This window comes from Micropterus dolomieu, linkage group LG03 (genome assembly GCF_021292245.1).
Source record: "Micropterus dolomieu isolate WLL.071019.BEF.003 ecotype Adirondacks linkage group LG03, ASM2129224v1, whole genome shotgun sequence".
Taxonomy (NCBI): domain Eukaryota; kingdom Metazoa; phylum Chordata; class Actinopteri; order Centrarchiformes; family Centrarchidae; genus Micropterus; species Micropterus dolomieu.
This window is the reverse complement of record NC_060152.1, coordinates 12,160,799-12,187,293: the sequence shown is the minus strand read 5'-3', so window position 1 is coordinate 12,187,293 and position 26,495 is coordinate 12,160,799. Positions and strand designations below refer to the sequence as shown.

General features: G+C 41.9%; 1 protein-coding gene across 8 annotated transcripts in view; it reads left to right on the top strand.

Annotated features, from left to right (window-relative positions):
* Nucleotides 1-25,314, top strand: part of grik5 (glutamate receptor, ionotropic, kainate 5) — an 89,285-nt gene extending 63,971 nt beyond the window's left edge. For 7 of the 8 annotated variants that reach the window (XM_046044932.1, XM_046044931.1, XM_046044933.1 and 4 more), the window contains 15 exons: nucleotides 2,938-3,116; nucleotides 3,895-3,948; nucleotides 4,686-4,844; nucleotides 5,198-5,350; nucleotides 6,775-6,879; nucleotides 9,656-9,763; nucleotides 11,667-11,870; nucleotides 12,816-12,929; nucleotides 13,535-13,644; nucleotides 13,875-14,048; nucleotides 15,837-16,002; nucleotides 17,161-17,386; nucleotides 20,531-20,659; nucleotides 21,761-21,927; nucleotides 23,213-25,314. In XM_046044932.1, coding sequence (XP_045900888.1) covers nucleotides 2,938-3,116; nucleotides 3,895-3,948; nucleotides 4,686-4,844; nucleotides 5,198-5,350; nucleotides 6,775-6,879; nucleotides 9,656-9,763; nucleotides 11,667-11,870; nucleotides 12,816-12,929; nucleotides 13,535-13,644; nucleotides 13,875-14,048; nucleotides 15,837-16,002; nucleotides 17,161-17,386; nucleotides 20,531-20,659; nucleotides 21,761-21,927; nucleotides 23,213-23,839 — 2,675 coding nt within the window. In that variant the 3' untranslated portion in view covers nucleotides 23,840-25,314. The remainder of the gene's footprint in view (nucleotides 1-2,937; nucleotides 3,117-3,894; nucleotides 3,949-4,685; nucleotides 4,845-5,197; nucleotides 5,351-6,774; nucleotides 6,880-9,655; nucleotides 9,764-11,666; nucleotides 11,871-12,815; nucleotides 12,930-13,534; nucleotides 13,645-13,874; nucleotides 14,049-15,836; nucleotides 16,003-17,160; nucleotides 17,387-20,530; nucleotides 20,660-21,760; nucleotides 21,928-23,212) is intronic. The other variant, XM_046044936.1, reaches the window with a different exon arrangement.
* The last annotated feature ends 1,181 nt before the right edge of the window (nucleotides 25,315-26,495 follow it).

Here is a 26,495-nt window from a genome sequence, read left to right as displayed (position 1 = left end):
CAGTTTCCTGAGAGTAAGCTGAATTTCTTGTGGACTTCATTGAACTGAAAGAGTTTTGAAATTGCATCAGACATCTTTTTCCAGTTTTGATCATCAGTTGAATGGGTAGATAAGAGCCTTGTCTTTCACCGGTCTTTTCCTCTCATAGGAATTAGAGGCTACAGATAGCCTGATAGGTACCGTCTGGGCCAAAGGATGCAGCTTTTACTGGTATAGAGACTGAGGGGTGCATATGTGTAATATATTTGGCTTGAAGGTGATCTATACAAGGTTATCACACTCGCAGACTCTGACCCACTTGGCTGCGCTATCTATCGCCATGGAGCTGGTTGCCATGGCTGCAGAATAGGTGCTAACTGCCACTCAACAGGCTTGTTTCACACTCCGAACAGTTGTGTGGGTGTGTGTGGCATAGTGTGTGTGTTTGATATACTTTTTTCCTGTGTGCTTGGTTCACTTTTTTAGTACATGTTTGTGTGTTTGAGTGCCGGTTTATGCATACATGCGTGTTGCCCCTGAGTGTACTGTATGTCCATACATGTGTGAGTGGGGTACTAATATGATTGTGTGTCTGTGTGTGCAGCTCTGTTTTGGAGCTGCAGTGGTTCAACATCAGACAATGTTTACCACCAGCCCACTTGTTTTATTCATCTTGTTTACCCCAGTGTAGAGTGGTGTGTTCAAGAGAAATAGACCTTCTCTCTTTTTTGCCAGTGAGTCGAGTAATGTGTAAAGTCTCACATTTCATTGACACCCACCATGCACACATCCTAATTAAGTAACGTATTTAGAAACGGTTCATTTTGGCAACAGCATGTTAATGCTGTTAATCGAATTTTTTCCTCTTTAGCCCGTGCAAGTAGCAGTCCATAGATATTCTGTTAAATGCGAGTGAGTCAGAGATTTTAGGTCATTTCCGACGTATCCTTCTCTCGCTATGCCTGGGTCACTGAGCCCAATTCCATTATGCAGTTTTCATGAGATGGATGAGGTTAAGGACAGCGAGAGGGAGAGACGGTGCACAAGGAGGAGGCGATGGTGACGGCGGTAAGAGCGAGATGGATAAAGACAGAGAGAGGTAACTAGAGCACAGGGCTAAGACGAACGAGATAGAGAGGTTAGAGCTTATGTTTGAGAGAGAGAGAATATGTGAAAGGTGGAGTGTGAGAGAGGGGAGAAGAGGAGGCTGTAAAGTGCATTGATTTTTTCCCCCTCCTTCCTCAAACTAATTAAAGTTTTAGCCTGGTTCAGTGATTACCCCACTGCTTACAGAGGCTTTCTCCTGCTGAAGGGCCCTGTGCACTACCTCTCCCTTCCTCCTCTTCTCTCTCTCCCCTTCCCCTCTGTCCCCCAGATGCCTGCCCCACCACTTATTTACATAGCTAGGGGTGCTTTACTATAGAATTACAATTAGGAAGCAGCAGGGTAGACTTTCTAGTAAAGGCTCATTCCATGCACGATGTCAAGTGAGTCTTGACTGCCATTGGTTATACTCATTTTCAAGAGGAATTTGCTTGAAGTGGGTGAATTGTCTCAAGTACTGTATTTGATTCTTTCTGCTCCTGCAGTCCTGCTCCCTTTTCCTATCTTTTCTGTTTCTTCCTTATGTCTCCAGTTTTGTAATTTCATTTTAAGGTTTTCAGTTTTTTGAACACGTACTATTTTACTCACAGTACACACATCACTGAAAGAACTGAAAGACAATCATTGATGAATGAGACAACAGCCAAGCGAAGGCTTCAGTACCCTCTAAATTTAGTATTCTATTAATAATAAAAATGTTTAGGAATTTGTGATGCTGATTGCCTGACAGCAGCTGACACCTGAAGGATGTCTGGAAATATTAGGACTTTGTACAAGGATTTAGACTCACTCAGTTATGCCAACTGAGTTATATTTTGTCATGTTGCTGTAGCGCCACACATGGCTAAAATGTCATCAGATTTTGTCGTTTGGGAGTTTATATATGCACTTGTTGTGTTTGCATAGTGGATGTGGATAATGGTTTTGTGATATCAATGCTAGCATGGAAGCCCGTCATTGTCCAACTTTTTTGAGATTGTCCAAATATTTTATGTACCAGATTTGGTTTAGATTGGAAAAAATCTGCCTGTTATGTGATATGTGAAATCTACGGACACAGTGGATAGCTAAAAAACCTTTAATACATATGGTCTTAACACATTGATTTCACATCGTGTATCTGTACTTTTGCTTTCGTCAGTGTCTCTGTAGCAGGAGTGATGAAAAAAAAATCAAGATAGTGGAAAATCTGTCTAGATCAATAGTTCTCAAAGTTTTTCTGTCATGCCCCACTTTAAAAGACAAAAAAAGTTCAATCCCCCTGACTCCAGCAAAAGAGGATTTCATTTTTATAAATCAATGACAACACAAGTGATTGAAATAAAACACATGATTCAGGTTAGCAAAACAGTCAAAATAGCCAAAAAGACCAAAAAGGTTGTGATAGTTGCATCAGAATCCTTTTTTTTTATGCCACCACATGAATCACATTCAACTTTATGTCTGCATGAAGCGACTGTAGATTGTGCACCCCCTGCAGTGGCACTATGCCCCCCCAGTTTGAGAACCACTGGTCTGGATTCTTTAACATGAATCAGATTACATGTAATCTGATTCATGTTAAAGAATACGGAATATGTTTTTTGCTTCTGTAAAATGTAAAGTTATTTATAAATGATCATATGGTGGTGCTATCTCCAGTGCAAACTGATCAGTTGTTCCCTGCCCATAGCCTAACTCTGCTTCAACAAAATCTGTCCAGTTCATTTGGAGATATACTACTAAATAACAGAGAAACAAACAAACACATGGCACTGAATACAAAACCTTCGCAAAAGAGTATCAGTATCACTATCAGTATCAGTAGACACAGGCATTGATATGCGGCTCGGCTCTGCTTTGGCTCTGCCTCAGGCCTGCTGAGATTGGAGGAACTGGTCCGCCGCTTTCTCATCTCTCGGGAGACGCTGTCAATCAGGATGCTGGATGACAACCTGGACCCTACGCCGCTGCTGAAGGAGATCCGTGACGACAAAGTGGCCACCATCATCATTGATGCCAATGCTTCTGTCTCCTATCTCATCCTCAAGAAGGTCAGTTCTCAAACATCAATACATTCTTTAGGTCCGCCCATACGTGTAGGATATGAAGTTACTCTTACTTCTACAGTACACACAGTTGTGCTTGTACAGTACATGCAAATCCCCTGGGGTACACCACTCGGATTTTGTTGTTTAATGTTTTAAAATTCAGGTTACAGTCATGAAGGGCATTCAGAGCTTACCATCTGGAAAATAATAAAACAACTCTCTCACAGCCCCACAGGCTACACATTTGTGGTCGTAACAGAATTAACTTATATTTTTACCTCCTCTGCCCTCCAGAGCTGCATAGGGAACAATAGTTATGCATGTCTGCTAGCAGTAATCACTTAAGAAAGTATTTGACAAAAGGACATCTTTTGCTGGGTTGAGATGTTACACAGGCTTGTTCTGATTCATGTTACGGCCTGTAGTGCCGATAGCCAGCGTGGTGAGTCACAGTTTGAATGCGTATGAGATGTTTTCACTGGGCACATTGGAGCGGCTGTCCGCCCTCAGCGAAATGTCCTAGTGTTAGTCTGATGATGTAAAACTGTGATTAACGTATGCTTCCTCTCCGTCCTCCTCTTCTCCCCATATTCTCTCCTACTTTGTCCCCCAACTGTCTTCTTCGCTCTTTGCCTCCCAATGACTCTCCTCCTTTGCCCTCTCTCTCTCTCCCTCCATCATTCTTTCTACGTCTACCCTTACTCTCTCATTCCACATTCTGTATCCCACCTGCCTCTTCTTTATTTTTTCCTCTCAATCTCTCTTTCTCTTTGTCCTACAGGCGTCAGAGCTGGGGATGACATCAGCATTTTACAAGTACATCCTCACCACCATGGTAAGAGCTCACCAGTTCTGCCCCTTCCTCCTTCCTTCTGTCTCCTGTTCCTCCGTTTTCGCTCGTTCCTCTCTCCTGCTCCTCCTCTTCTGTCCCTTTATGTGCGAGCAAAGGTGCTAAGGCGGAGAAAGTATTAAATAAAGGGAGAAGAGAGAGGTGACAGAAAGAGGAAAAAAAAGAGAGAGGGGATGAAGGATGGGGAGAGGGAAAGAGAGAGAGACATCTGAGAAATGAACATACAGTGCAAGGATGTGGAAGTGCAGAGGAGGATGGAAGAAAAAGGGGTCGTAGGTGAAGGTGATGACAGACGTGATGCGCCCTTTTCCTTCTACCACCCGGCACCTTCTCTGCGCTTCCGGTGTTTTCATCTGCCTCTTTGATATACTCCCCTCCCCTTCTACCATTTGAATTAATGTGTCACTTTGTACTCTACACCCCATTTATTTCTCCCCTCTCCCTCCTCTGTACATGTTGTGCTCTTGCTCCTTATATGCCATGTCTTGTGTGTATATTTCTGTGAAAAGCTACTGGAGTAATTTCCATCAACCTCTCTTTCCCCTGTATTACTGTTTTCCCCTTTTCCTAGCTATCGACATACTTTTTCTCTCTCCATCAGAGATTAGATGTTGTCACTCCCTGTACCCTCTCTTTTCCTTTATCACACTCTACTTTTCACAGTGTTTTTCAAGGTTGGATAAACTGTCAACATTGTCACTCACCTGAATGTTTTGTCCTAGGACTTCCCACTACTGAGACTGGATGATATAGTGGATGAGCAGTCCAACATTGTGGGATTCTCCATGTTTAACACCACCCATCCCTTCTATTTGGAGTTCATCAGGAGCCTCAACCTTTCTTGGTGGGAGGGCTGTGACCTTACGTACCCCGGCCCCGCGGTCAGTCTTATGGACATTTGAGTACTCATGCATGCGCACATTCAGGAGTGATTTTCAAAGCTTTGTTTATATACCATGTAACATTCCAAGCAGCTTTCTTCCTCACACTGATTCACGGAGCAGTTAAAGAGATTCAGCTAGTCTTTTGCTTGTATTTAATGGGTATTGATGTATCCATCTGTGTTTCCTCCCCACTGGGTTACTCATACCTCACATCTCTTCTCACTCTCCTTTTATTTTCCCTGCCTCCCTCCTCATTGCATCTTCTCCCTTGACTCGTCATCTTTCCATCCCTCCCCCCTTTGCCTTTCTCCCCCTCTATATCTCTTCTGTTTCCTCCCCCCCTTCCACAGCTCTCGTCAGCGCTGATGTTTGATGCGGTACATGTGGTGGTGGGAGCGGTAAGGGAATTGAACCGCAGTCAGGAAATTGGAGTGAAGCCTCTCAGCTGCACCTCACCTCAGATCTGGCAACACGGGACCAGTCTTATGAACTACCTGCGCATGGTAAACGCTGATAAATACAATATGTAATCACCTGCTGATATGCATTCTCATGGACATGTACATACATCATGAGAAACATAGTAAGAGATGAGCTTGAAGTTATAGTTTAATTTCATTTTTAATGTTACTGTTAATTTAAATATTCACATCCATTGTAGCATCACTTCTGTATATAGGCTCCATGTGTTATCATCATAGTCAAGATGTTTCTGTTTTACATTACCACAATATGTTGGGCTGCCACTCACAATTATTTTCATTTTTGATATTTAGTTTTTGATGAATCTACAAGTCATTTAGTCAATAAAATGTCAGAAATCATATAAGGTGACATCTTCAACCGATGACTCAATTAATCTCAACAAAAAATTAATTGCTGATGAACTATTATAATTGATGATAATAGATAAATTGTTTAAGTAATTTTTTCAAGCAAAAATGCCAAACATTTGCTGGTTCCAGGCTCGAAAATGTGAGGATTTTCCACTTTTCTTTATTGTATGTCATAGAAAACTGAATCCTTGTGTTTTGGATTGTTGGTCAGATAAAACAAAACATTTAAAAAACGGAAATTTTTTTTAGACAAAACAATTAGTCAACAATGAATTATTATTAGATAATTATTGCTGCCCTACTTCACATGGCCTGTCTTGTTGGACCAATAGCCCAAACCTCTACATTTTCAATTTATAATGATTGTAGTTGATTCATTTTTCCTCGATTGACTTATTGATGAATGACAACATTACAACTGCATTCTCTATCATCCACATCTCATGTCACATGTAACCTCTGTCTCTTGTTACCGTTTGTCATCCCCCATCTCTGGTCGTCTGTGTGTCTCTCTCATCGACGACCTGTTGTCAAGGCTGCCTGAGTCCCATCTCTCATTGCCTTCACCCCACTGGCCCGACATCTCCTTTGTTAGTCAAGATCATGGTGTGCTCCATCTTCAGCACTGTGCCATCAATCATAGATCTCGCTAACTGTGCCAGCACCTGGCTTGTGGAAGGGCAGAGCTGAGCTGTGAGGTGCAGTTCTGAGTCTTATTAGGGAGCTGTTGACTCTTTTTGCTGCTTTATCTGAGCCTCTCGCTCAGTTTCTTTCTCCTAAGTTGATCCAGAACTGATCATCATTGTCTGACCCAGCCTCGGACACTTCCTCTATCTCTTTAGCTCTTTTTTTCTTTTTGTCTTGCACCTATTCTTTCCTCCTAATCACTGTAGCTAGTACCTGTTTGTCTTATTATGATGGATAGTGAGAAGTTGTTTGCTTTGGTTTTATATAGAAGCTTGCCTGTGCTTATGGCTCCATCTCTCCTCATTGTTTTTTCCTAGTTTCCTCTCATTTTCTTAAATTTCCATCTCCTCTTTTCCCTTCCTCTCTCATACCTCCTCACCTCACTCTCCCCGTCTGCCTGCCAGGTGGAGTATGATGGTCTGACGGGGCGCGTGGAGTTCAACAGTAAAGGTCAGAGGACCAACTATACCCTGCGGATCCTGGAGAAACACAAAGGAGGCCATAAAGAGGTCAGGAGTCACCTGTTATCATGCCATCATCCCATCGCCCATAGGCTTTGGGTTAGTTACAGGTCAACTGTCTGATTTCACAAGGTCACAGAAGGAGTTCAACACTGAGGTCAGCCTAATCACAGATAGTAGCTAAATATCTTTACTTCGTGAAGTTGGTTTGATGAGTTTCACCTGTAGTCTAACCTGCTGTCAGACGTGGCCATGTAATAGCTTCAAATATGTGTTCACATTTATTTTTATCTAAAGGCCACTGGAATAAATTCGCTGCTCATATAGTCTAGCAATTGAATTTCAAATGGTTACAAAATTTTGCTGGTTGATAGTATCAAGTAGTAGGTGTCCAATGTAAGTTTTTTTTTTAGTCTTATGAATGTATGAATTTGATGTTTGGACTGTCTCTGTCCCAGATGTTTTTTTTGTTGTTCGTTTTGCCTCCGACCTGTTTTTATCTCAGCCACAGGTGGATGTTGACTTGATGTTTTCTGATCGAAAAACAACAAAACAAAATCTATGCTGCCTTGCTGAAAAATGCTACCATAGCGCAAATCAATAGACTCGACTCTACTCGGCCCTGCTCCGTTTTCCATTGCAGATAGTACCCAGAGATAGTACGTAGCTTGTCTTCATAGCGACGCCACACACAATTGCCACAATGTAATTGTTCAATGCGACACACACACCAGCGATGCACACAGCTCTTAAAATATATACTGTCTACGGTTAAAACATCTCAACATTCCTCAGAATTTAAAGACAGATAAGCGGTATGAAAACCTTCCAGCTGTGTTTTCCTCTGCCGTTGTTGCTGCAGCGGTCTGTGTGACGGCGGGAGCAGAGGGCTCTGTGAGCGGGCGGCTGGCCGGCCTCACACACTCCTCCCGCGGGTTGGCGCAGGCTTCCCCCGCAGCCACTTGCGGAGCTCCTCAACATTTTTGTTCTGCCATCACTTCTTGTAAAACTGTCAATATTCGAAATCTACACAGCTGATTTCTCACCTCAAAACTTCTCAGAAATGGATTTAATGTAATTCTAAACTGTAAAATATAAAACTTTCTGTTGCTTGCCTCTGTCTGGCGCACGCAATAATGATGCAGTGAATAGTGAATATTCTCTCTGAGCAATCAGCAGTCTGTCGTGTTTTCAGGTTACATTTTAGTATCCTAAAGTGACGCTTTATGACGTTTTTTCATTGTGACGTTACAAGTAAAGGAAGTGAAGGGCTGGACTACAAACGAGCTGTTTTCAAGCGGTTCATAGCAGTGCTTTCAGTGGGAGACGGGAACTCCCTTTGGGCTGGACTTTGGGCTTTTTCACTTTGCAAACCTGTTCCATGCACAAAATATATAGATAATAAATAAAGACAATAAAGGAGAGGGAAAAAGCCAAAAAGCATAATACCACCTCTTTAAATTAAGTATTTAAAGTGACAGCGCCCACTGTGGCCACAAGAGACAGGATAATTGTAAAATGCTAAAACTTAGTGCAACAATAACACAAGTGACAGTTTGCAAACTTCCTAAGTAAAGTAAACATAGTCTTGCTTCAAAGTTTTTGTTCTATACATTAATTAATTTTAATTAATTTTCCTGTTCCTTCCCTGTTAATGTGGGGCATTTTATCTTTTCAATGTACTAGTTACAAGCCACAACAAATTTGTTAAGAGTAGTTAGACATTGTTGGGAACCAAAATAAAATGAAGGCAGACCCAGTCAACAAAGTGTGTTGGACCATTTCTGTGCATGTATCAGTGCAGACTCCTCCACTGAGCATTAGAAGGAAAGGTGCGGGAAGATCAAAATGCATTTCACCTGCATTTCAAAGTCAGTGGAATGAAGCACAAGTACACACATCACTGCAGATCCAGACTGAGGGAATTACGTTGCGGCTCATTGACTGGAGAAAACACTTTCTCTTCACCTTCCCTTAATATGTCTTATGCTCTACTATAGGCCAACATTCTCTAATGTTAACACTCAATGCCACCTGACAACTATACTTAAATCTAGACTTAAACTCAGTGGGAGACCTAGCTTGTGATAATTAACACTTTAACTCAGCTCAGCTCTCTGCACAGCCGCACCCACGCTGTAGGAAGGAAGTGGTGGTTCATAGAGAAAAGACCACTCTTAAATGTCAGGGCAGGATAAAGAGTGTCATAGAAAAACTGAGATTCTGTCTGAGGATTCATTACCTCTCCTCTGACCTATTGAAAGATGTACAGTAAAATCTCCCAAAGAAATGTCTCTGCAAGCTGCGTTTCCACCCCTGCTCACTGGTTAGGTCATAATCACACACTTATGTACCTAAGTGACTTTACTGTCTCCATAAAATGGAAAGATGTGAGCTGTGTTTATGCAATTAATAAAAAAGGTGTTTGTAAAGGAAAATACACATGACAAAGAAACTCCTGATCATGAACACTTTTCATTTACTTTCATCTTGTCCCAGATCATTGTTCTGCTTGTAAACAGCAGTATTTTTTATTTTATTTTTTAACAACGTATGGTGCTGTAGCTACGTGCATGGCTCCAGTTGGGGCAATTAAACCAATGTGCATATACAGTATGTAACAGTATAGATACCAAAACAAAGCATAAAATATTCAACATGCAGAGGTACTAAAATAGACCAATAGTCATAATGCACTCACTGAATTTGCTATAGGTGGCGCGTAGCCGGCCACAAGAGTAAAACAACTGCATTTAGAGCTTACCAGTACATCATTTATCCCACAAAAGCCATTGATTTGCTCTTGCTTTCTCTTCTCTGTTAGATCGGGATCTGGTACTCCAACAACACCTTGGCAATGAACTCCACCAGTCTGGATATTAATGTCTCAGAGACGCTGGCAAACAAGACACTCATTGTCACCACCATACTGGTAAGGTCACAGTTACTTTCTGGACCACCACGCTGGCGAGGTCAGAGTTTGGTTTGTGTTGCTGCGCAGGCTGTGGCTCCGTTCATGCTGTGTTGTTGTCTGATTCTGCTAATTTTGCTGTCACTATAGCTGTCATAGAAACTGAGAGAGCACTGAGAGAGACATGTTACTAAATTCAGACTGCCAAAATCCTGGCCAAAACATTAGAAGAAGTCTGCTTCTTGTTTCCATATGAATAATGTTGTATCGGAAAATCAATAAATCCTTTATATGATGCTGTTCCACCATCTTCAGGTTGCTCTTGGCATAAATGTTGATTTTTGCATTATAGCTGTAGTTTAATGACATGTTATTGAATATTACATTAAACAGACAACAAAATAAAAAAGACAAACAATACCGTCTTTCAGGACAGCGGTTCTCAAACTTTTTCACGTCAAGAACCCTAAACCGACACAAATTAGACCCCGGCCCCCCATTTGATAAGATTTGGTGCCAGGACTGCCCATCTGATAGGATTTTGGTTTTATTACAGAAAGTGTATGAAGCCAGTGGCCAAAATAGTCATTGTCACCGTGTTATTTGTGAATGGATTCATAGTGAAAATAAATTATTCTCCATTTTGCTGGGGACCCCATGGAAACCCCTCAAGGACCCCTGGAGTCCCCAGAACCCACTTTGAGAACCATTGCTTTAGAACATACTGTAAACCAGCAAAAAATAGTTGAACGAAGGAATAGTCTCAAGTGTTTTATGTTATTATGGCTATTTTGCTGGTTTCTCCCAAGATGTACGGTACATAGGTTTACCATTGTTTATTTGGCGGGGGATTGCTTGCCGTATATGCTAGTTTTGTGAAAGAATTCTTACTTTAGGTCAATATATTTAGTACACTCAGTGAGGAAGTGACTCTCTGTCTTAGTGGCTTGCAGATCACAATGAGAACACAGCCTGTCTCCTCTAGGTAGCCAGGTTTGTCTGCATCTATTTCAGTGGCTGGACTGTGGTCACTGAATCTGTCTGTTCTTTGCTTTCTCTCCCACTTCTGTAGCCATTTCACACAAGCCATTTTATGTAATTTAAAACAGTCCTCCAGCAGTTTGTATTGGACTTCCATAATGTAGGGGGACTCAAGAGACAGATGAAAAAGGAATGGTCTAAATGGATTCTGGAGAAGCCAACTTACCCTGGCTTTCAGTCCAAACCTCCTAAAAAGCTGCATCCTACAGTTCCCATGATAAAACTGTACATCATATTTTTGTTAGACCCTCCCTGCCTGAATGTCCCATGTCTTTAAAACTCAATGCCCCCAGTTTACAGGCTTTCCTGCACAACTGTTCTGACAGACTGAATAGTATTCCCCATGACAAATGAAAACATTTTGATTTTGACACAGTGCTTTAGAGAGAGTTACATTTGAAAAAAAAGGGACACTTGCTTTCTAAAAGTTACCAGTGACACGCTAATAGCATCTTGTGCTGAAATAAAAGTTTGATATATTGGGAAATAATTTTGTCAAGGGATATCACACTCATGTCTGCACAGTAAATATGAAGCTACTGAAATATGAAGGCTGGACTGTACTGATTAAACAATCTATAATGTGTTATAATTAGAGAGATTTAGAGATGGTGGATTTTGTTAACATTCGATAGAGCCAGACTAGCTTTTTCATCCTGTTTACAGTCTTTGTTCAAGCTAAGCTAATCATCTCCTGGTTGTAGCTTCATATTTAACAAACAGATCTGACAATGGCATTGCTCTTCTCATCACTCTCTGCCAGAAAGCAAATATGCATAATTCCCTAAAAAGTCGAACTGTTGCTTTAATCTATCATTGACATAACTGCGTAATTCCTCCTCAAACAGGATATTGAAACCCCTCATGTTTTCCCCATGTTCAGGAGAACCCATATGTGATGCGCAAAGACAACTACCAGGACTTCCAGGGCAACGACCAATATGAGGGCTTCTGTGTCGACATGCTGAGGGAGTTGGCAGACATCTTGAAATTCTCCTTCAAGATCAAACTGGTGGATGATGGGCTGTATGGTGCTCCAGAGCCCAATGGCTCTTGGACTGGCATGGTTGGAGAGCTAATCAACAGGGTGAGTACTCCTCCCCCCTCTCTCTCTCTCTCTCTGTCTCACGCATACACCAGAAACATGCTGAAATGTTTTAACCAGTGTCTCTACAAACAGAAACTTACACTGAACACACACGCATACACACACACCCACCCACCCACACACCACATGCTGTAGCCCCAAACCACAACTCTGCTGTAACTTCCTATGTCTCAAATTGCCCTCAGAGGGGAGTAAGACTCTTATCTAGGACAAAAGCTGACTTGATAATTCCCCAAAAGAGAGCGGTAGCATTGCCTAAAATTGTCTGCACCATCCTTCCTCACAGTAACCCTCCTCCATCCCAGCCTGTCCCCCCTCTTTTTCTCCCTGTCCAGGACTAGTGCGCCTCTGACAGACACTTTGGTTGAAGCAGGCTAATGAGAGCCCCTCTTTGCTTAATTACCATACGGTTTACTTCAATTACCAGACTGTGGTCCCTGTGTGGGGCCTGCCACACTGGTGCTCCCCCAGCTCTCCACGCTTTCTCTCCCTCCTTGCCCTCCCCAATGCATGATCACTCAGCTCTAATTAGCAGCCCATGTTCATCAATTAGCTTTTAATGGAAAAGATGGAGGGGAGGCAGAGCGACCAGAGACCTGGTTTTATACAGGTGGAAAGACCAGCCACCCAGTGCTTACTTGCAATTAGCCTCATTTGGATGGTGGATAATGTGTGTGTGCCAGAGGGAAAGGGACAGAGTGCATGTCTGTATGTTTTTCCAAATGGTGTTTTCAAGTGCACAGTCAAACTTTTCATTTTTCATTCGGGAAGCCAACATTTTATACAAACAGAGCTCTCATCTACCCAGTGCAGCATCAAGTGTCTTTCTATTTTTGCACTTTCACCACTTGTCGTTTTTCTTTCTGACTCTCCTCCACTACCTCTATCTTTCTCTCGCCCCCACTATCTATGTCAATCCTACAGAAAGCAGACCTGGCCGTGGCAGGCTTCACCATCACGTCAGAGAGGGAGAAAGTTATTGACTTCTCTAAGCCGTTCATGAACCTGGGAATCAGCATCTTGTACAGAGTTCAACTGGTGAGGGTGTTATCGGGGGCTGTAGGGCGTCTGCTGGGTTATACGCACTACAGATCTTGTGTTGGATTGAATTTCTTTTGTTTGCGCTACTTTTAAGATGGCAGGGTCATACAGAAGACGATGGGCAACACTTGTTAAAAGATTCTTATGGAATCAGACTGAATATTACATAAGAGTTGATCTCATCTTTGAAGCTGAGGATTATGTTTGTGTAGTAGGCTGCATGCTGCATTCACTGTGTTCAGAGTCAAATATATAGGTATAATTTAAATTGCTCAATAAGCCAGTGCTCCCAAACTGGGTGGCAGCTTTACATTGCTAATGAGATTTTGGGTCTAAGCCAAGTATGCTTCAGCAGTAGGCACTGTGAAACGGAGCATTTATGGATTGTAGCATTAGCGTATCAAAGCACTGCAGACTTACTATCAGAGTGCAGTGAAGGACACTGCCCTCCTGTGGTGCAAAGGGGACATTCTCTGACTGCTGAGACCTGACACCTTGTTTTCTAACAGACTGTACCTTCCTGTCTGTCTGTCTGCCACCGTCTGTCTGTGTTGCTCCTTCTCTCTACTTTCTTCTCTTCTTCTTATTTCTCTCTATACCAGGGTCGGAAGCCGGGTTACTTCTCCTTCCTCGATCCCTTCTCTCCAGCTGTCTGGCTCTTCATGCTGCTCGCCTACCTGGCTGTCAGCTGTGTGCTCTTCCTGGCTGCAAGGTCCATACATTACATCACACACTGTACTGATAGTCTGCAGCTGACATCTGTGCTCTATTGCCATTTATCGCCTGTCACATAATGGAATTTTTTACCTTGTATAACCACAGATGATTTGACTGGGATTGAATAACTGATTGGGTGATGACTTGAATGATATGACAGAGGTGCATTACTGTAATGTAGTTTCACCTCAAGGTCATTCCACTGTACCTGTGTTTCCCCACCAGGCTGAGCCCCTATGAATGGTATAACCCTCACCCGTGTCTGCGAGAGCGCAGGGACATGTTGGAGAACCAGTACACCCTGGGAAACAGCCTGTGGTTCCCTATCGGAGGCTTCATGCAGCAGGGATCAGAGATAATGCCCAGAGCCCTGTCTACCAGATGTGTTAGTGGGGTGTGGTAAGTTACAGAATGGTTAAGTGTAGGTGTGTGAGTGGCGGCCAATTTAAAGTCCCCATCCATTTAACATGTTTAACTTCACTTTGATGTGCTGGGTGATGTATGTCTTTGACACTCGAAGGCTGTTTTCTAATTCATCTGCTGAAGGGGGGGGATGTTTCTCTTTACTCAGGTTACATCTGAGCTCAAGATGTGTTTATATGGGCAAGATTTTGTTATATCACCGGTAGTTTGGAACACAGTTATGACCTATTATGCAATTAACACAAGTGTGTGAAACCTGAAGCTTCCGGTGCACATTCACTGAGAAGTAGGAGACATTTTGCATCCAATGATAAAAATCTTTGAAATGAAAAATATTTGCATATTCATAGATTCTGGTTAGATGGAGATCATGCACTTTCAAGAAATGTAAGGTAGTTTTAAAAACAAACAAACATGTCAGACACAAATTAATATTAAATGCAGACATTTCTGGAGGCAATCTCTAAACTTATAAAAAGGTCACATGTGTTAATTGTTGCTATATGATGTTATATATTTAATTCACATGTTTACATGATAGTAGTATTAATATGTATGGCACAAAATCAGAGGTTTACAAAGTGCTGAATGGTATCAACAGTAATACAATTGTTATAAAACAGTTTTAAACACACACTTTTAAACACATTAAATAAATTAAAGGGCATGGTAGACAAGATTATATAATAAAAACAATGAAATAGGAAGGCGCAGTAAATACAGGTTAAGACAAGAAGTCCAAGCCATACAAATGAGTCTTCAAACAACATGTAAATATATTAACAGAATAAGCCATTTTGACAATATATTCTCAGTTGTTCTATATTTTAGTGTCCATATTTGTAAAAGCTCAGTCCCCTTTAGACATGTGTTCTTAACTCATTTCTTCTTCAAGAACCTTCATTTTTCCTTGAGGCGGCTCTTTTTCTTTAAGCACATCTGCTGTGTGAGATTATGACATTTACATTTTAAAGTTTAAGCACGTAGCTGACATATAGCGCGGAAATTTCCATCCCTGAGCTCCAACATTTCAAGCAAACAATACAAAAATGCTAAGTTCACAGAAATACTAAATTAGCCTGATGATATTCCTGCGGCAATAGAGTGAGTGTGAAAGAGCCATGTGCAGAGAAAAAAAATGCCAAGAGCCAAGGAGATAAAGGGTAGAGGAAGACAGGATGAGTAAATTACAGCAAGATGTGGTCTAAAGAATGTTATTACTATTGTGTTCCTTTTGAAGAAAGTTTTTAACATACAAGAAAGGTCATAAGAGAGTCCCATTTTCAAAGTGGGTATAGAATATTATCTGTGGATCCAGGAAGCCTTACCTTTAGGGTTGGGCGATATGATATGGATATTCTGTATATAAATTTGGGAATTTCAGAGATTTTGCCATTCTGTTCATACTGAGGTATCTCTCCCTGTAATATCCCTGTATCAATGTAATGAATATCTTGATTTGTCAGGCAATTCCTGGTATTGGTCCTAAACAAATATTAGTAATTGGTGGTTTAATCTGGGAAAAGTCTTTCAATTGATTTTCCAGACAATTTACTGTATAATGATATGAAGCATCAAATTACTGTACATATACCATAATAAAAGACTGTATCCATATTGCCTATCTTACTTACCCTTTTCACTTTTGTCCTTCCTTTGTGGCCAGGACATCCTTGTAAAAGAGATTAAAAATCTCAATGGATTTCCTTCCTGGTAAAATAAAGGTTAAATAAATAAAAATAAAAAATTGTCTCCACCTCGTAGGTGGGCATTCACCCTGATCATCATCTCGTCCTACACGGCCAACCTAGCAGCCTTCCTGACCGTCCAAAGGATGGAGGTTCCAATTGAGTCTCCCGACGACTTGGCCGACCAGACAAACATTGAGTATGGCACCATCCATGGAGGGAGCACCATGACCTTCTTCATGGTACGACCCACTGCAGCAGCTATGGCTCTGGTTTGGGATTTTTGAACGGGTATTTGTGTGTGTTCGTTATGGCAGTTGGATTAACTCTAGAATCTGACAATTTTCTGAATTGCTTTTAAAGTGACAATTTTTCATAAGGTTTTTGCGTTTTTTTGTGCATGTGTGATTTAGTGCCGTGTTTTTGTCTTTACTGCCGTGCCTGGAATGAGTGCTTGTCCTTGTATTTGCTACTATATGTCTGAGTTCCTCTGTTGTTTTCTTTATGGCTGTTTGTGTTAAGTGGCTGACTGCCTGTGTTTGCTTATGAGAGCGCTTCGGGCATCTGTGTTGGCATCTGTGTTTGTCATAGAGCGTGTGGGTGTGTGTGTTTTGTCTTTGTGTGTAGGTGTGTTTGCACATGGGAGTGTGTGTAGGTGAGTGTATTGAAACATATGTATTTGTTTATTTGTGCGCATGCATGGAAAATGGCTACACGCCACATTGTGAGTGTGTGTGTGTGTTTTGCCTTCTTGTGGTGTTGAGTGTGTGAGCTGTCCACATTGAGGAAATAGAAAGAGTGGTTTATGTTTGCCTACATAAGCCAGTTCCAATGCTACAGTACATTACCCCACTCAATGCCTAATCCGCAGACACACAGACGATACACACCCGCATTATTACACACAGATACCGCTCTCTCTACATTTTGCCTTTCTTCTCACAGACAATACATAGAGATCCAACATGTAATTGTATACTTTAAACACTTAATCCTGTTTTGAAGCTTGCCATATTTTGTTAAGTGCTGAACCACCTCCTGTGTGCTGATTTACCTCCATCTGTATGAAAGATGATGCATCAGCTACGCCATGAGCGAGTAATCTGTTGCCTTGATTCACATCGTTTTCCCCCTTTACTCTTTTCTCTCCATTCTCCCTCTATTTGCCGTTTATATTTTACTCTGGTTGTCATTATTCACAGTGGATTCTCTGTTCTACGTGTACTTCTCTCCCCTGTTTATCAAGGATGTTCTTTTTCCTTCCTCCCTCTTTAATTTTTATCAACTTCCATTTGATTTCTACTTCAAAGACAGATGATAGGACATGATAGGAACCTCGAATGTACGAACACACAACTGTAGTCAGTGTTTACCATGGCTGTGTTACCATTCCTCTGCAGAACTCACGTTACCAGACCTACCAGCGGATGTGGAACTATATGAACTCCAAGCAGCCCAGTGTATTTGTGAAAAGCACAGAGGAGGGCATCGCCCGGGTGGTCAACTCCAAGTATGCCTTCTTGATGGAGAGCACCATGAATGAGTACTACCGTGGCCTCAACTGTAATCTCACACAGATAGGAGGCCTGCTGGACACCAAGGGCTACGGCATTGGCATGCCACTGGGTAATAACACTCATATGTCATTTTTCAAACAAAACATACATTACAAAGTGCTTGTAGCAACTGATAATGTAGTAATGTAGTAAAACCTGTACATTTTATAAATTGCTAGAGGGAATTATATCACAACAATAATGAAGATTCATTAGTTCATTACAGTAACTTAAATTATCTCAGTGTAATTATGTTATCTCATCATTAGTTGGGTGGGAATGCTGCAAGCATTCGCATCCTATGTTGTTGCTTTTTGAAGACCCTTTTCTCTCTCTCTCTCTCGCCTGTCGTTCACCGGTCTTGTGCAGTGTTTAGTGTGCATTCCGTGCTGCCGACAGCTGCATGCACGCCGAGGTTCCTTGCAGGTATTTCAAGTAGCCGGCTATTTAAAAACAATATAATATTTTTTGGGTGGTTCATCAACGGTGATAAATTATCCGAAAGTCCCGCGAAGTGCGGACAACTCGGCACAACACCAGTGAAGCTGGAACTCCATCTGTTTGAAGCCTATAAATGGGTTTTGAAGACTTAAGTTTTGATTTAGTCAGTGCCATTTTCAAGACAAGCGATTTCAAAGCCTACAAGCCTTAGAGCAAACACTCAGTAACCTTTTGTCTTTTCACCTCTACTGACAAGATCTAAGGCTATGATCGGCCTTGTCAGGGGTTTTATTGATCCCGTCTTTGATAAGACCTATAATTTATCAATAAAAGCCTGAAATCAATTGGAAAATAACAACACGCAACTAATGCAGGGAAGTCACAAGGTATGCAACACTGACCCTTTTTTTGGTCCTGCTACAAACACAGCTTTTGGATTTAGGCAGAATAATTGGTAACAACATATCAAATTATGTGTGGTTGTCAGTGGTCTATTTTATATAACACTAAAATGATTTAAGTAGCATTCAATAGAATAGAAACAGCAACTGTTTTGGGATGTTACTTAAACTTTAAACAGAGATCAGAGATAACAACTTAATATTATGTTAAAGCACCAGGTTCCTCACAGTGATTGTGACCCTTCATATGAAGCTGCATCTACTGTACTTGCAGCTCCCGGTCACAGTGTGTGTGTTTGAACTGAGAGCAGTTCAGCTGAAGAATGACATTCCTTTATTGGACTGCTTAAAAAAAGCAAAGATAAGAGAAGAGTCTGAAAAATGAACACAAAAGTATGCAGATTTTCTATCCTCCCATGGTAATCATCCCATATAAACCTTTAGATTCCTTTTGCAGTGCCTTGTGGGGGCTCGCATTCGCAGTGATATTCTTTAACATGTCAGATATCCAGCCCTGAGCATCAAACTTGTGATATATTGCAATACAGCTTGCTTACAAATGTCATTGGGCTTTTGGTACTGTAGTAATGGAAAACAACGGCATTGCAGTGAACAAGGAGTCCAAATTATAGGACATTGTACGACATGTAGCTAAAGAGACAGAAGCAACATAATCACCAAAGGGACTCATACAATAACATAAAAGTTAAGAACAATTCAGTGCAGTACTAGGGATATAAACATATTACATTATAATCAGTGGTTTCACACAGATTTACTGTAGTTAAAAATGTATAGATGGCATATATAACTAACATTGTGTTAAACAATCTCTCTTATCCGATCTTAAAATACTTTCTCTTTAAACCTCATCAAAACAAATAAATAAATAAACTCAAATGACTCTGGGAGAGGCAGAAACACCTGCATGAGATCAATTATGCTAAATAGACACATGTAGTAGTACTGATGGGTGAGAGATTAGAGCTAAGAAATGTCTTGTACGTGGTTGATTTATTTTTTTTCTAAGGGATTAGTAAGTATTTCAACTGGAAGTAATGAACATGCAGTTAATTGCTTTTCCACTCACGTCCAGCTCTTCTGAAGCTCCTTCTTTAGCACATAGAGGTGGTTTCAATGCATCGATTTGTTCTAACAAAGAGGAGGAGGGCATGGCCAGAGAAAGGAAGGAACAGGACAGAAAGTGATATTTGACGGACTAGATGATGATGAAAGATGAAAGCAGCGTTACTGTACATCAGCATGCAGAGCAGACACAGACAAGAAGAGACGGACCAGAGAGGAGAAAGAGGTCTCAAAGTAGACCGCAAGGAGAAACATTTAAATATTTTATAATAGTCTGAAAGTGTTGGTTCACCCATGTAAAAACAAAAACGATTTTATTGACAATTTGGACAGAACCAGTCTAACTTTTTCCCTGCTGAGCTAATCGTCTCTTGGCTATAGCTTCATATTTAATGGACATATATGAGACTGGTATCAATCTTCTCATCTAATTCTTGGCAGCAAAGCGAATAAATGTATTTCCCAAAATGTTCCAAAACTATTCCTTTAATTCAATTGAATTCACTTTGATGTCATTGCTTGGACAACACACACAATGACAATTCACATTAAAATATCCTACAACAGTTCCACAGCACAGAGAGCAATATATGCTGCTAGCCAGGAGTTCCAGTTCTGTATTGCAGCGGGTAATAAAACTATAGTATTTTCGAACGGTTTGTCATGACGGGAAGTGATTTGATCCCAGAGGATCACTCAAAAGTGAGGATAAATGCTAGCTGAGATCATTTTCTCTGCTATGTTTGTGGGTAGTTTGGTTTAATTTGAAAAAAGTGCCTTTCAAGACCCACTATCCCCATTAGAATAATTCACAGAACAAAGCTATTTTCATATGGTCTGTTTTCTTTCAGTAAGTAGTTCCAATGAAAACTGTTCACATCGAGGTCTGCTGATTATCTTCATGGGTAGATAACACTAAGGTAAATGAGAAAATGTATTTGCAATTTCTGGTGAACTGACCCTTTAAACCATACCATTATTTTCTACTGTATCTAGTTTATAATATGCTTTGTATTCTGTCTGACCAGCAGATGTACCACTGGCTCTGTCTGGTTGTAATCTCTCACTAATCTTCTCTTTATTCTCACAGTAAGATCACTCGTTGCTATCTCCAGGCTGTGACAGCACTCCTTTCCCTGTGATTCTGTCTCCTTTTCTCTTAAACATTGCTGATTTCATGTTTTTCTCCTCTTCTGAAATAACTCCTCTCTTGTTCGGGCTCTTTTGCTGCGCCTTTTTTGTCCTCCTTCACTTGCTCTTATCCTTGATTTCCTGTGATTTGCCAGGGTCCCCGTTCAGAGATGAGATCACGCTGGCCATCCTCCAGCTGCAGGAGAATAACAGGCTGGAAATACTGAAGAGGAGGTGGTGGGAGGGAGGCCAATGTCCCAAAGAGGAGGACCACCGTGCCAAGGGTCAGTCGACCGCAGCTGCCTGTCTCCTCTCCCTCCTCTCTAATGTCCTCAGTAATAGTCTCCTCACTGTCTGCTGCAGTCCAGCTAATGGCTAACGCCTAACCTAATGTCCTTGTGAAGGGTGCTTAGCGCAATCTAGTCTCCCAAATGTCTTCTGTTTGTCTCAGGTGGTGTGTAATGGGAATTTTATTAGAGCGAGTGTATCTGTTCACGCGTGTGTGTTAAATGCGCATGTTTATGTGTGTGTGTCTGTGTCTGTATAAATGACAAAGAATGAGGCAAAATGAAAATGCCTCTGCATTTATGCCACTGCTGTCAGATGAAAACCTCTTTTAAAAATTGTTTTGGTAACTCTGAAAAGAAAAGACTTCATGCCTTACTTTTCAGCATCATTTAGCTTCATCTGTACAGTGTATTGCAAGCATGTAGGGGGCCTATAATTCTGGTATTCATCATGGGCCATTTAACATTTTTTACATTTTATAATTCAATTGAAAGAGGACTCCAGTGAAAGTTCAAAATTGGAGCTGAGGATGCTGAGAAATCAGCAAATGTTCCTTGTATGAGCCAAGCTCCAAAAATACTGGATCCTACATTTAAATCCTCCCTGAGTAGTAAGGCCACACTCTTTCAAATTCCCTGCAGTTTATTACACAGGCTGTCTATTAAAAATGTATGGTCTCCAACCTAAGATTATGAAAGTGAGGTAATGGAGTAATTTTCTTGGACTTAAAGGAATAGTTTGACATTTTGGGAAATATGCTTATTAGCTTTCTTGCCGAGAGTTAGATGAGATGATTGATACCAGATTCTTGTCTGTACAAGAAATATGAAGCTACAAGCAGCAGCTGGTTAGCTTAGTATCAATCTTCTCATCTAACTCTCTCGCAAGACAGCAAACAAAGCTGTCTCCCAAAATGTTGAATTATTCCTTTAACAGAGCTCCTTCCGAGCCACAGAATACATTATACAACTGTATTCACAGGCTCTGTAGTACTCCTCAGGATTAGTAAACAAAAAAAAAGACTTATAAAACCAAGCCAGCGTTGGTGTGTTTCAGCATGTGTGTACTAATGTTTGTCTCCTGTGGCCCACTCTCAGGTCTGGGCATGGAGAACATTGGGGGCATCTTCGTGGTGCTGATCTGTGGTCTCATCATTGCTGTGTTTGTGGCCATTATGGAGTTCGTGTGGTCGACTCGCCGCTCAGCAGAGACCGATGAGGTATGCCCCCATACCTGCCCTCGCCGACCCCACAGACACACCCCAGTAGGTTCCCATGGCATCCCGCCAACCCTTTTGATTATGTTGTTTTGTGTGTATGTGTGTGTGTGTGTGTTAGCGTGTGAGAGCGAGTAGATTTTTTCCAGCTTTTGCCTCCACTTGTGTTTGTTTCTTTGTTTGTTTGTGCTGTAACATCTGAGGTTCAATGTGTTATGTGCATGCGAGATGAGAGGAATGTTCAAGTATGTGGCACTGAACTGCTCTAGTGTCAAAATGTATACAGCAAACAGATAATTTGATTTTACTTTGCATGTCCTGCCTGTTTTGAAGTCACTGTGCCTTCCTAGTGTTTGGTGTTTAACAGTATAGCACTGTGTTTGTGAGCTAAACTTGATGGTACGGATAAGCAATATTGAGAAATGCCAATATCTGCTTGCATAAAAAAGTAGTGTGATCTTTTTCCCTGGCATTAAATGTCATGATGTATCTTCTTTTACATGCCTCACATGTACGCTGGTATTCTTCGTTTCCATTCTTGGATTACTTCTCACCCATTTCACTGTGTGTCTCCCTCTACCTCTCTCTCAAAAACACACCTCCTGTCATTCGGCCATCAGTGTCTCTTCTCCGATAATGAGTACTGTTTCTGTTTATGTGAGCACATGACTTTTTATTATGATTTCGATGAGAATGTTGTTTGTCTGTAGTGGACATATTGATGCATTTTGTTTGTCCTGTGTGCAAATTACAGTAGTCATGCTGTTGGAATGATGGTAAAGATGGGTGCGTGTTCAAGTGTGTCCTACCGTGTGTGTGTGCACAGCTGCTGTATGCGTGAGTGTGCCTTTGTGTGTGTGTGTGTGTGTGCACCTGAGTTTGCAGGCCAGCCTGTCCGTTCATAGTGCATAGTGCCATAATGAAGTGCCCATAAACTAAACAACATTTTGGTGTTTTGTGTGTTTGGATTGTAATAACTCTCTCTGCTCCTTGGATATTCTCCCATCTCTATCCATTTCTACATCCTTCCCCATCACCTCCTCATTTCTGTTTTCAAACCATCCCTCCATTTGTTAATCTCTGTGCCCTCGCTTGTTCTGCGACTTTTTTGTTAACCATGCCTTACTGTGTCTGTTCTTTCTGCCTTGTTCTTCTTTTTCTTTTCCTTTAAATTTTCTTGTTTACCCTCCGCCCTCCTATTTATGTACTGCCTTACCACTGTCTTGTTCTGCTGCCTGCCTACTTGTGTCTGTGGCACCCCTCCTACCTTTGCCTCCTTCCCTTCCGTTTTTCCCTCTTTCCTCTTTCCTCCCTCCTTACTTTTTTCCTTTAGGTGTCTGTCTGTCGGGAGATGATCACAGAGTTCCGAAACGCCGTCTCCTGTAAGAAGAGCTCCCGTATGCGCCGCCGTCGGCCCCTCAGCAGCTCAGCAGCCCTGCGCCACCCCACACGCATAGCTCTGGGGGCCCCTCGGCCCTTGCGCCTGGTCCGGGAGATGCGCCTCAGCAACGGCAAGCTTTATAGTGGAGCTGGCCCGCTGACAGGTGGAGCTGGAGGTGGAGCAGGAGGGACAGGGCTTTCCGATCTGGGTCCTGGGCCACAACGGATTCTAGATGATCCACTGGGGGCCAACACCACCCCTCCGCCACCAGCCCCTACCCCAGTAATGCTGCCTGCCCGCAGCTGCGCCCATGTAAGGATCTGTCAGGAGTGTCGGAGGATCCAGAGCCTGAGATCGAGCAGCAGTATAGGATCAACCACAACAAGAATACCACCTTCATCAGCACCCCTGCCCAGGCTACCCCCACCCCCACCCCCATCCTCATCCAACACAGACAGTGAGGGTGGGGGCGGGGCCAGCCCGAGGCGGCCACACCACAGCCCCCCACCTCATACCTCCCGACCCATTCCCCCTCCACAAAACAGCAACACCACAGACCTACTGGGTGACCAGGACTGAGACAAGAAGCAATGGGCTGGATGAGAGGGCCGCAGGGAGTCAGTGATGTGACACTGAGAAACACCGCTAGTTTCCACAGGTGAAATTCATCTGAGAACAAAAGAGGGAGAGATTGAGGAAAAAACGTTGAACTCTGCAAGCTCAGCCAATCGAAAATGAGATGACCTTTAAAAGGAGAATGAATTGGGAAACCGTGTAATCCTTTCTCCAGTTGAGCTTCAGGCCTACAGATACAGACCTGGCTACAAGCACGCTGTTAGATGGTCAAGGGTTAAGCTTCTGTAATCAACTCCGAAGAGCAAATCTGAGCGGAGATGCACATGACCTGATGATGGTTTCCATTGGATCCTTTTTCCCTCCTTACTCCCCTCTTACTTCACCTTTAGATTTGAGGGTGCTGGTTTTCTTCCGCAGACACTTCCCTGGAAGCTAACTACACCTGTAGTAAAACGAAGCCTTGTTGGAGGACATACTGTATCCGTATGTGATTTAAAACAGCAACTTAAAAGACTTCAAGAGAATTATTTCCTGTTGTTTTTTTTCTTTTGTTGTCTTTCTTGTTTTGTTACCATTGTTCTAAGTGGGAATTACAGAGTTAAATACAGACTATGTGTGACACTATGGTGGATTATAAAATACTAAGAAACTTGACTACGGCTAGTTTTGTGTCCCTCCCTGAGCCCCACAGCTGCTTTTAGGAAGGTATCAGGTAAGGTGGATGAAATGACTTCAAGGCAACATAATGCAACCAGTAGCAGAGGAAACTGTCGGTCTGCCTTTCTTTATACTGTGCGTGTGTGTGTGTAAAAATTTGTGCTTCCTGTAAGTCCGTCTGTAAATACACAAAGCGAGCAGAACCATGTACCCAGCTACAGCACCCTTCTACAAATGTTAGATTATCAGACAGCCACAAAAAGAGAAGAGAGAGAGAGAGCGAGTCTTTGAAATGTGAAATTAATGTCCCTCGTTATCCTGGGTAACGCTTGCCAAGCCTTTACTTCTTTTTCACCTCTGTTCACACAGCGTAGAAGAGATAGAGAGACCAGGCGAGGCAGAGCCAGAGACAGAGGGGCAAGATAGAGAGGAACAGAGAGAGAGGACACAGAAAGAAGCAGAGAGTGAAAAGGACACTCCTGAATTTGAACGAGAAATACCTAACTGAACTACTTCCATTATTAGATCTGTCCGGATCTGTTAATTCTGGGCATCTTTTAAGGGGCTTGTTAATGCGCCAGCAGGCTGTAGCTGCAGCCTCCTCCCTTCTCTCTGTTTAACAGACAGACTTGGCCGTGCACTGTAGAGGCTCCTGCCAGAGTGATAGACTCAACACAGCCTTGTCAATACTGTCTCAAGCTTTTGATCGCCTAATTACTTCCCTCGGTGGCTGGGGACTCATTCAGGAGGGGGTTGAACACAAGAAAACATGCTGATAAATAGATTTAGAAGAAATAAATGCTTTTTACTCTGGCTGCAAAGGGAATCTGGTCTCTTTTAATTATGTAGTTAATGTTACAGTCCTACAGTTGTATGAAACTCCCACTAAAACATTTTAAACTCTACAGTCGCTACTAGCCACAGTGCTTAAAGGGAATACACTGGTGGATTTGCATGTCTCAAATTTTACACTTCATATTATTCATTAGACAGATTTCAAATCTCCCAAGTAGCCACTGCTTTCACAACACATAATCGTGGTGTAAAAATCACATTGCACAAACTTGCTTTAGATAGCTGGAACATTAAAGGATAAGGCTGGTGACATTCTATATTTTTATAATTGTCAACAAATCCAATGAAAAGACCAAAACCACCAATCCATTAATCTGACACTAAGTAGCCAAAGCCTCATGTAGCGTATTCCTTTGTGCCATAGACCTACATTGTTTAAAAAACAATTAAAAACACATTAATGAGTCACATTGTTGCAGTGGTTTGAGTAGAACCTTTTTTTTAAAATGAAAGTATATATTTGTGAACATTTTTTAAGAGTTGCATCTTCAGTGGGGCAAAATGGGATTGTTGATGAGCGCCACAAAAAGGCTGGGGAACTCAGAAAGTATTGAGAGACACACGGGATTTGTTGAGAAGAAATAAAATATAAAATACTGCCAGCTTTATCACTTAAATCCGCTTTATTTTATGCACCATCTTCATCCATCGTCAACCGCTTATCCTGCGTACAGGGTTGTGGGGCTGGAGCCAATCCCAGCTGACATTGGGCCACACAAATAACCAGTCACACTCACACCTAAGAACAATTTAGGGACACCAATTAACTGCATGTCTTTGTGGGAGGAAGCCGGAGAGAGAACCCACACAGACACAGGGAGAACATGCAAACTCCACACAGAAAGGACGGGCAACCAGGGTTTGAACCCACGCCATTCTTGCTGTGAGCTGCAGTCCACTTATTTACATGAGTGCAGGACAGATAAAAGGTGTGATTGGTTACTGCAGCATGGTTTCATTTTAGTTTACCCTAATCAAACGTGCCCATGATTACTTTTATGTGCTGCAGCTGTGTTCTCTGCGGTATAACACATCTGTAAAAGGGTCCCCTCAGAAGCAAATGTTACTGTGTCAACAGTATTTATATACATTTCAACAGTATCATATTTCCTGATATGTTGCACAATAGCCTATCAGCCCCAGATTA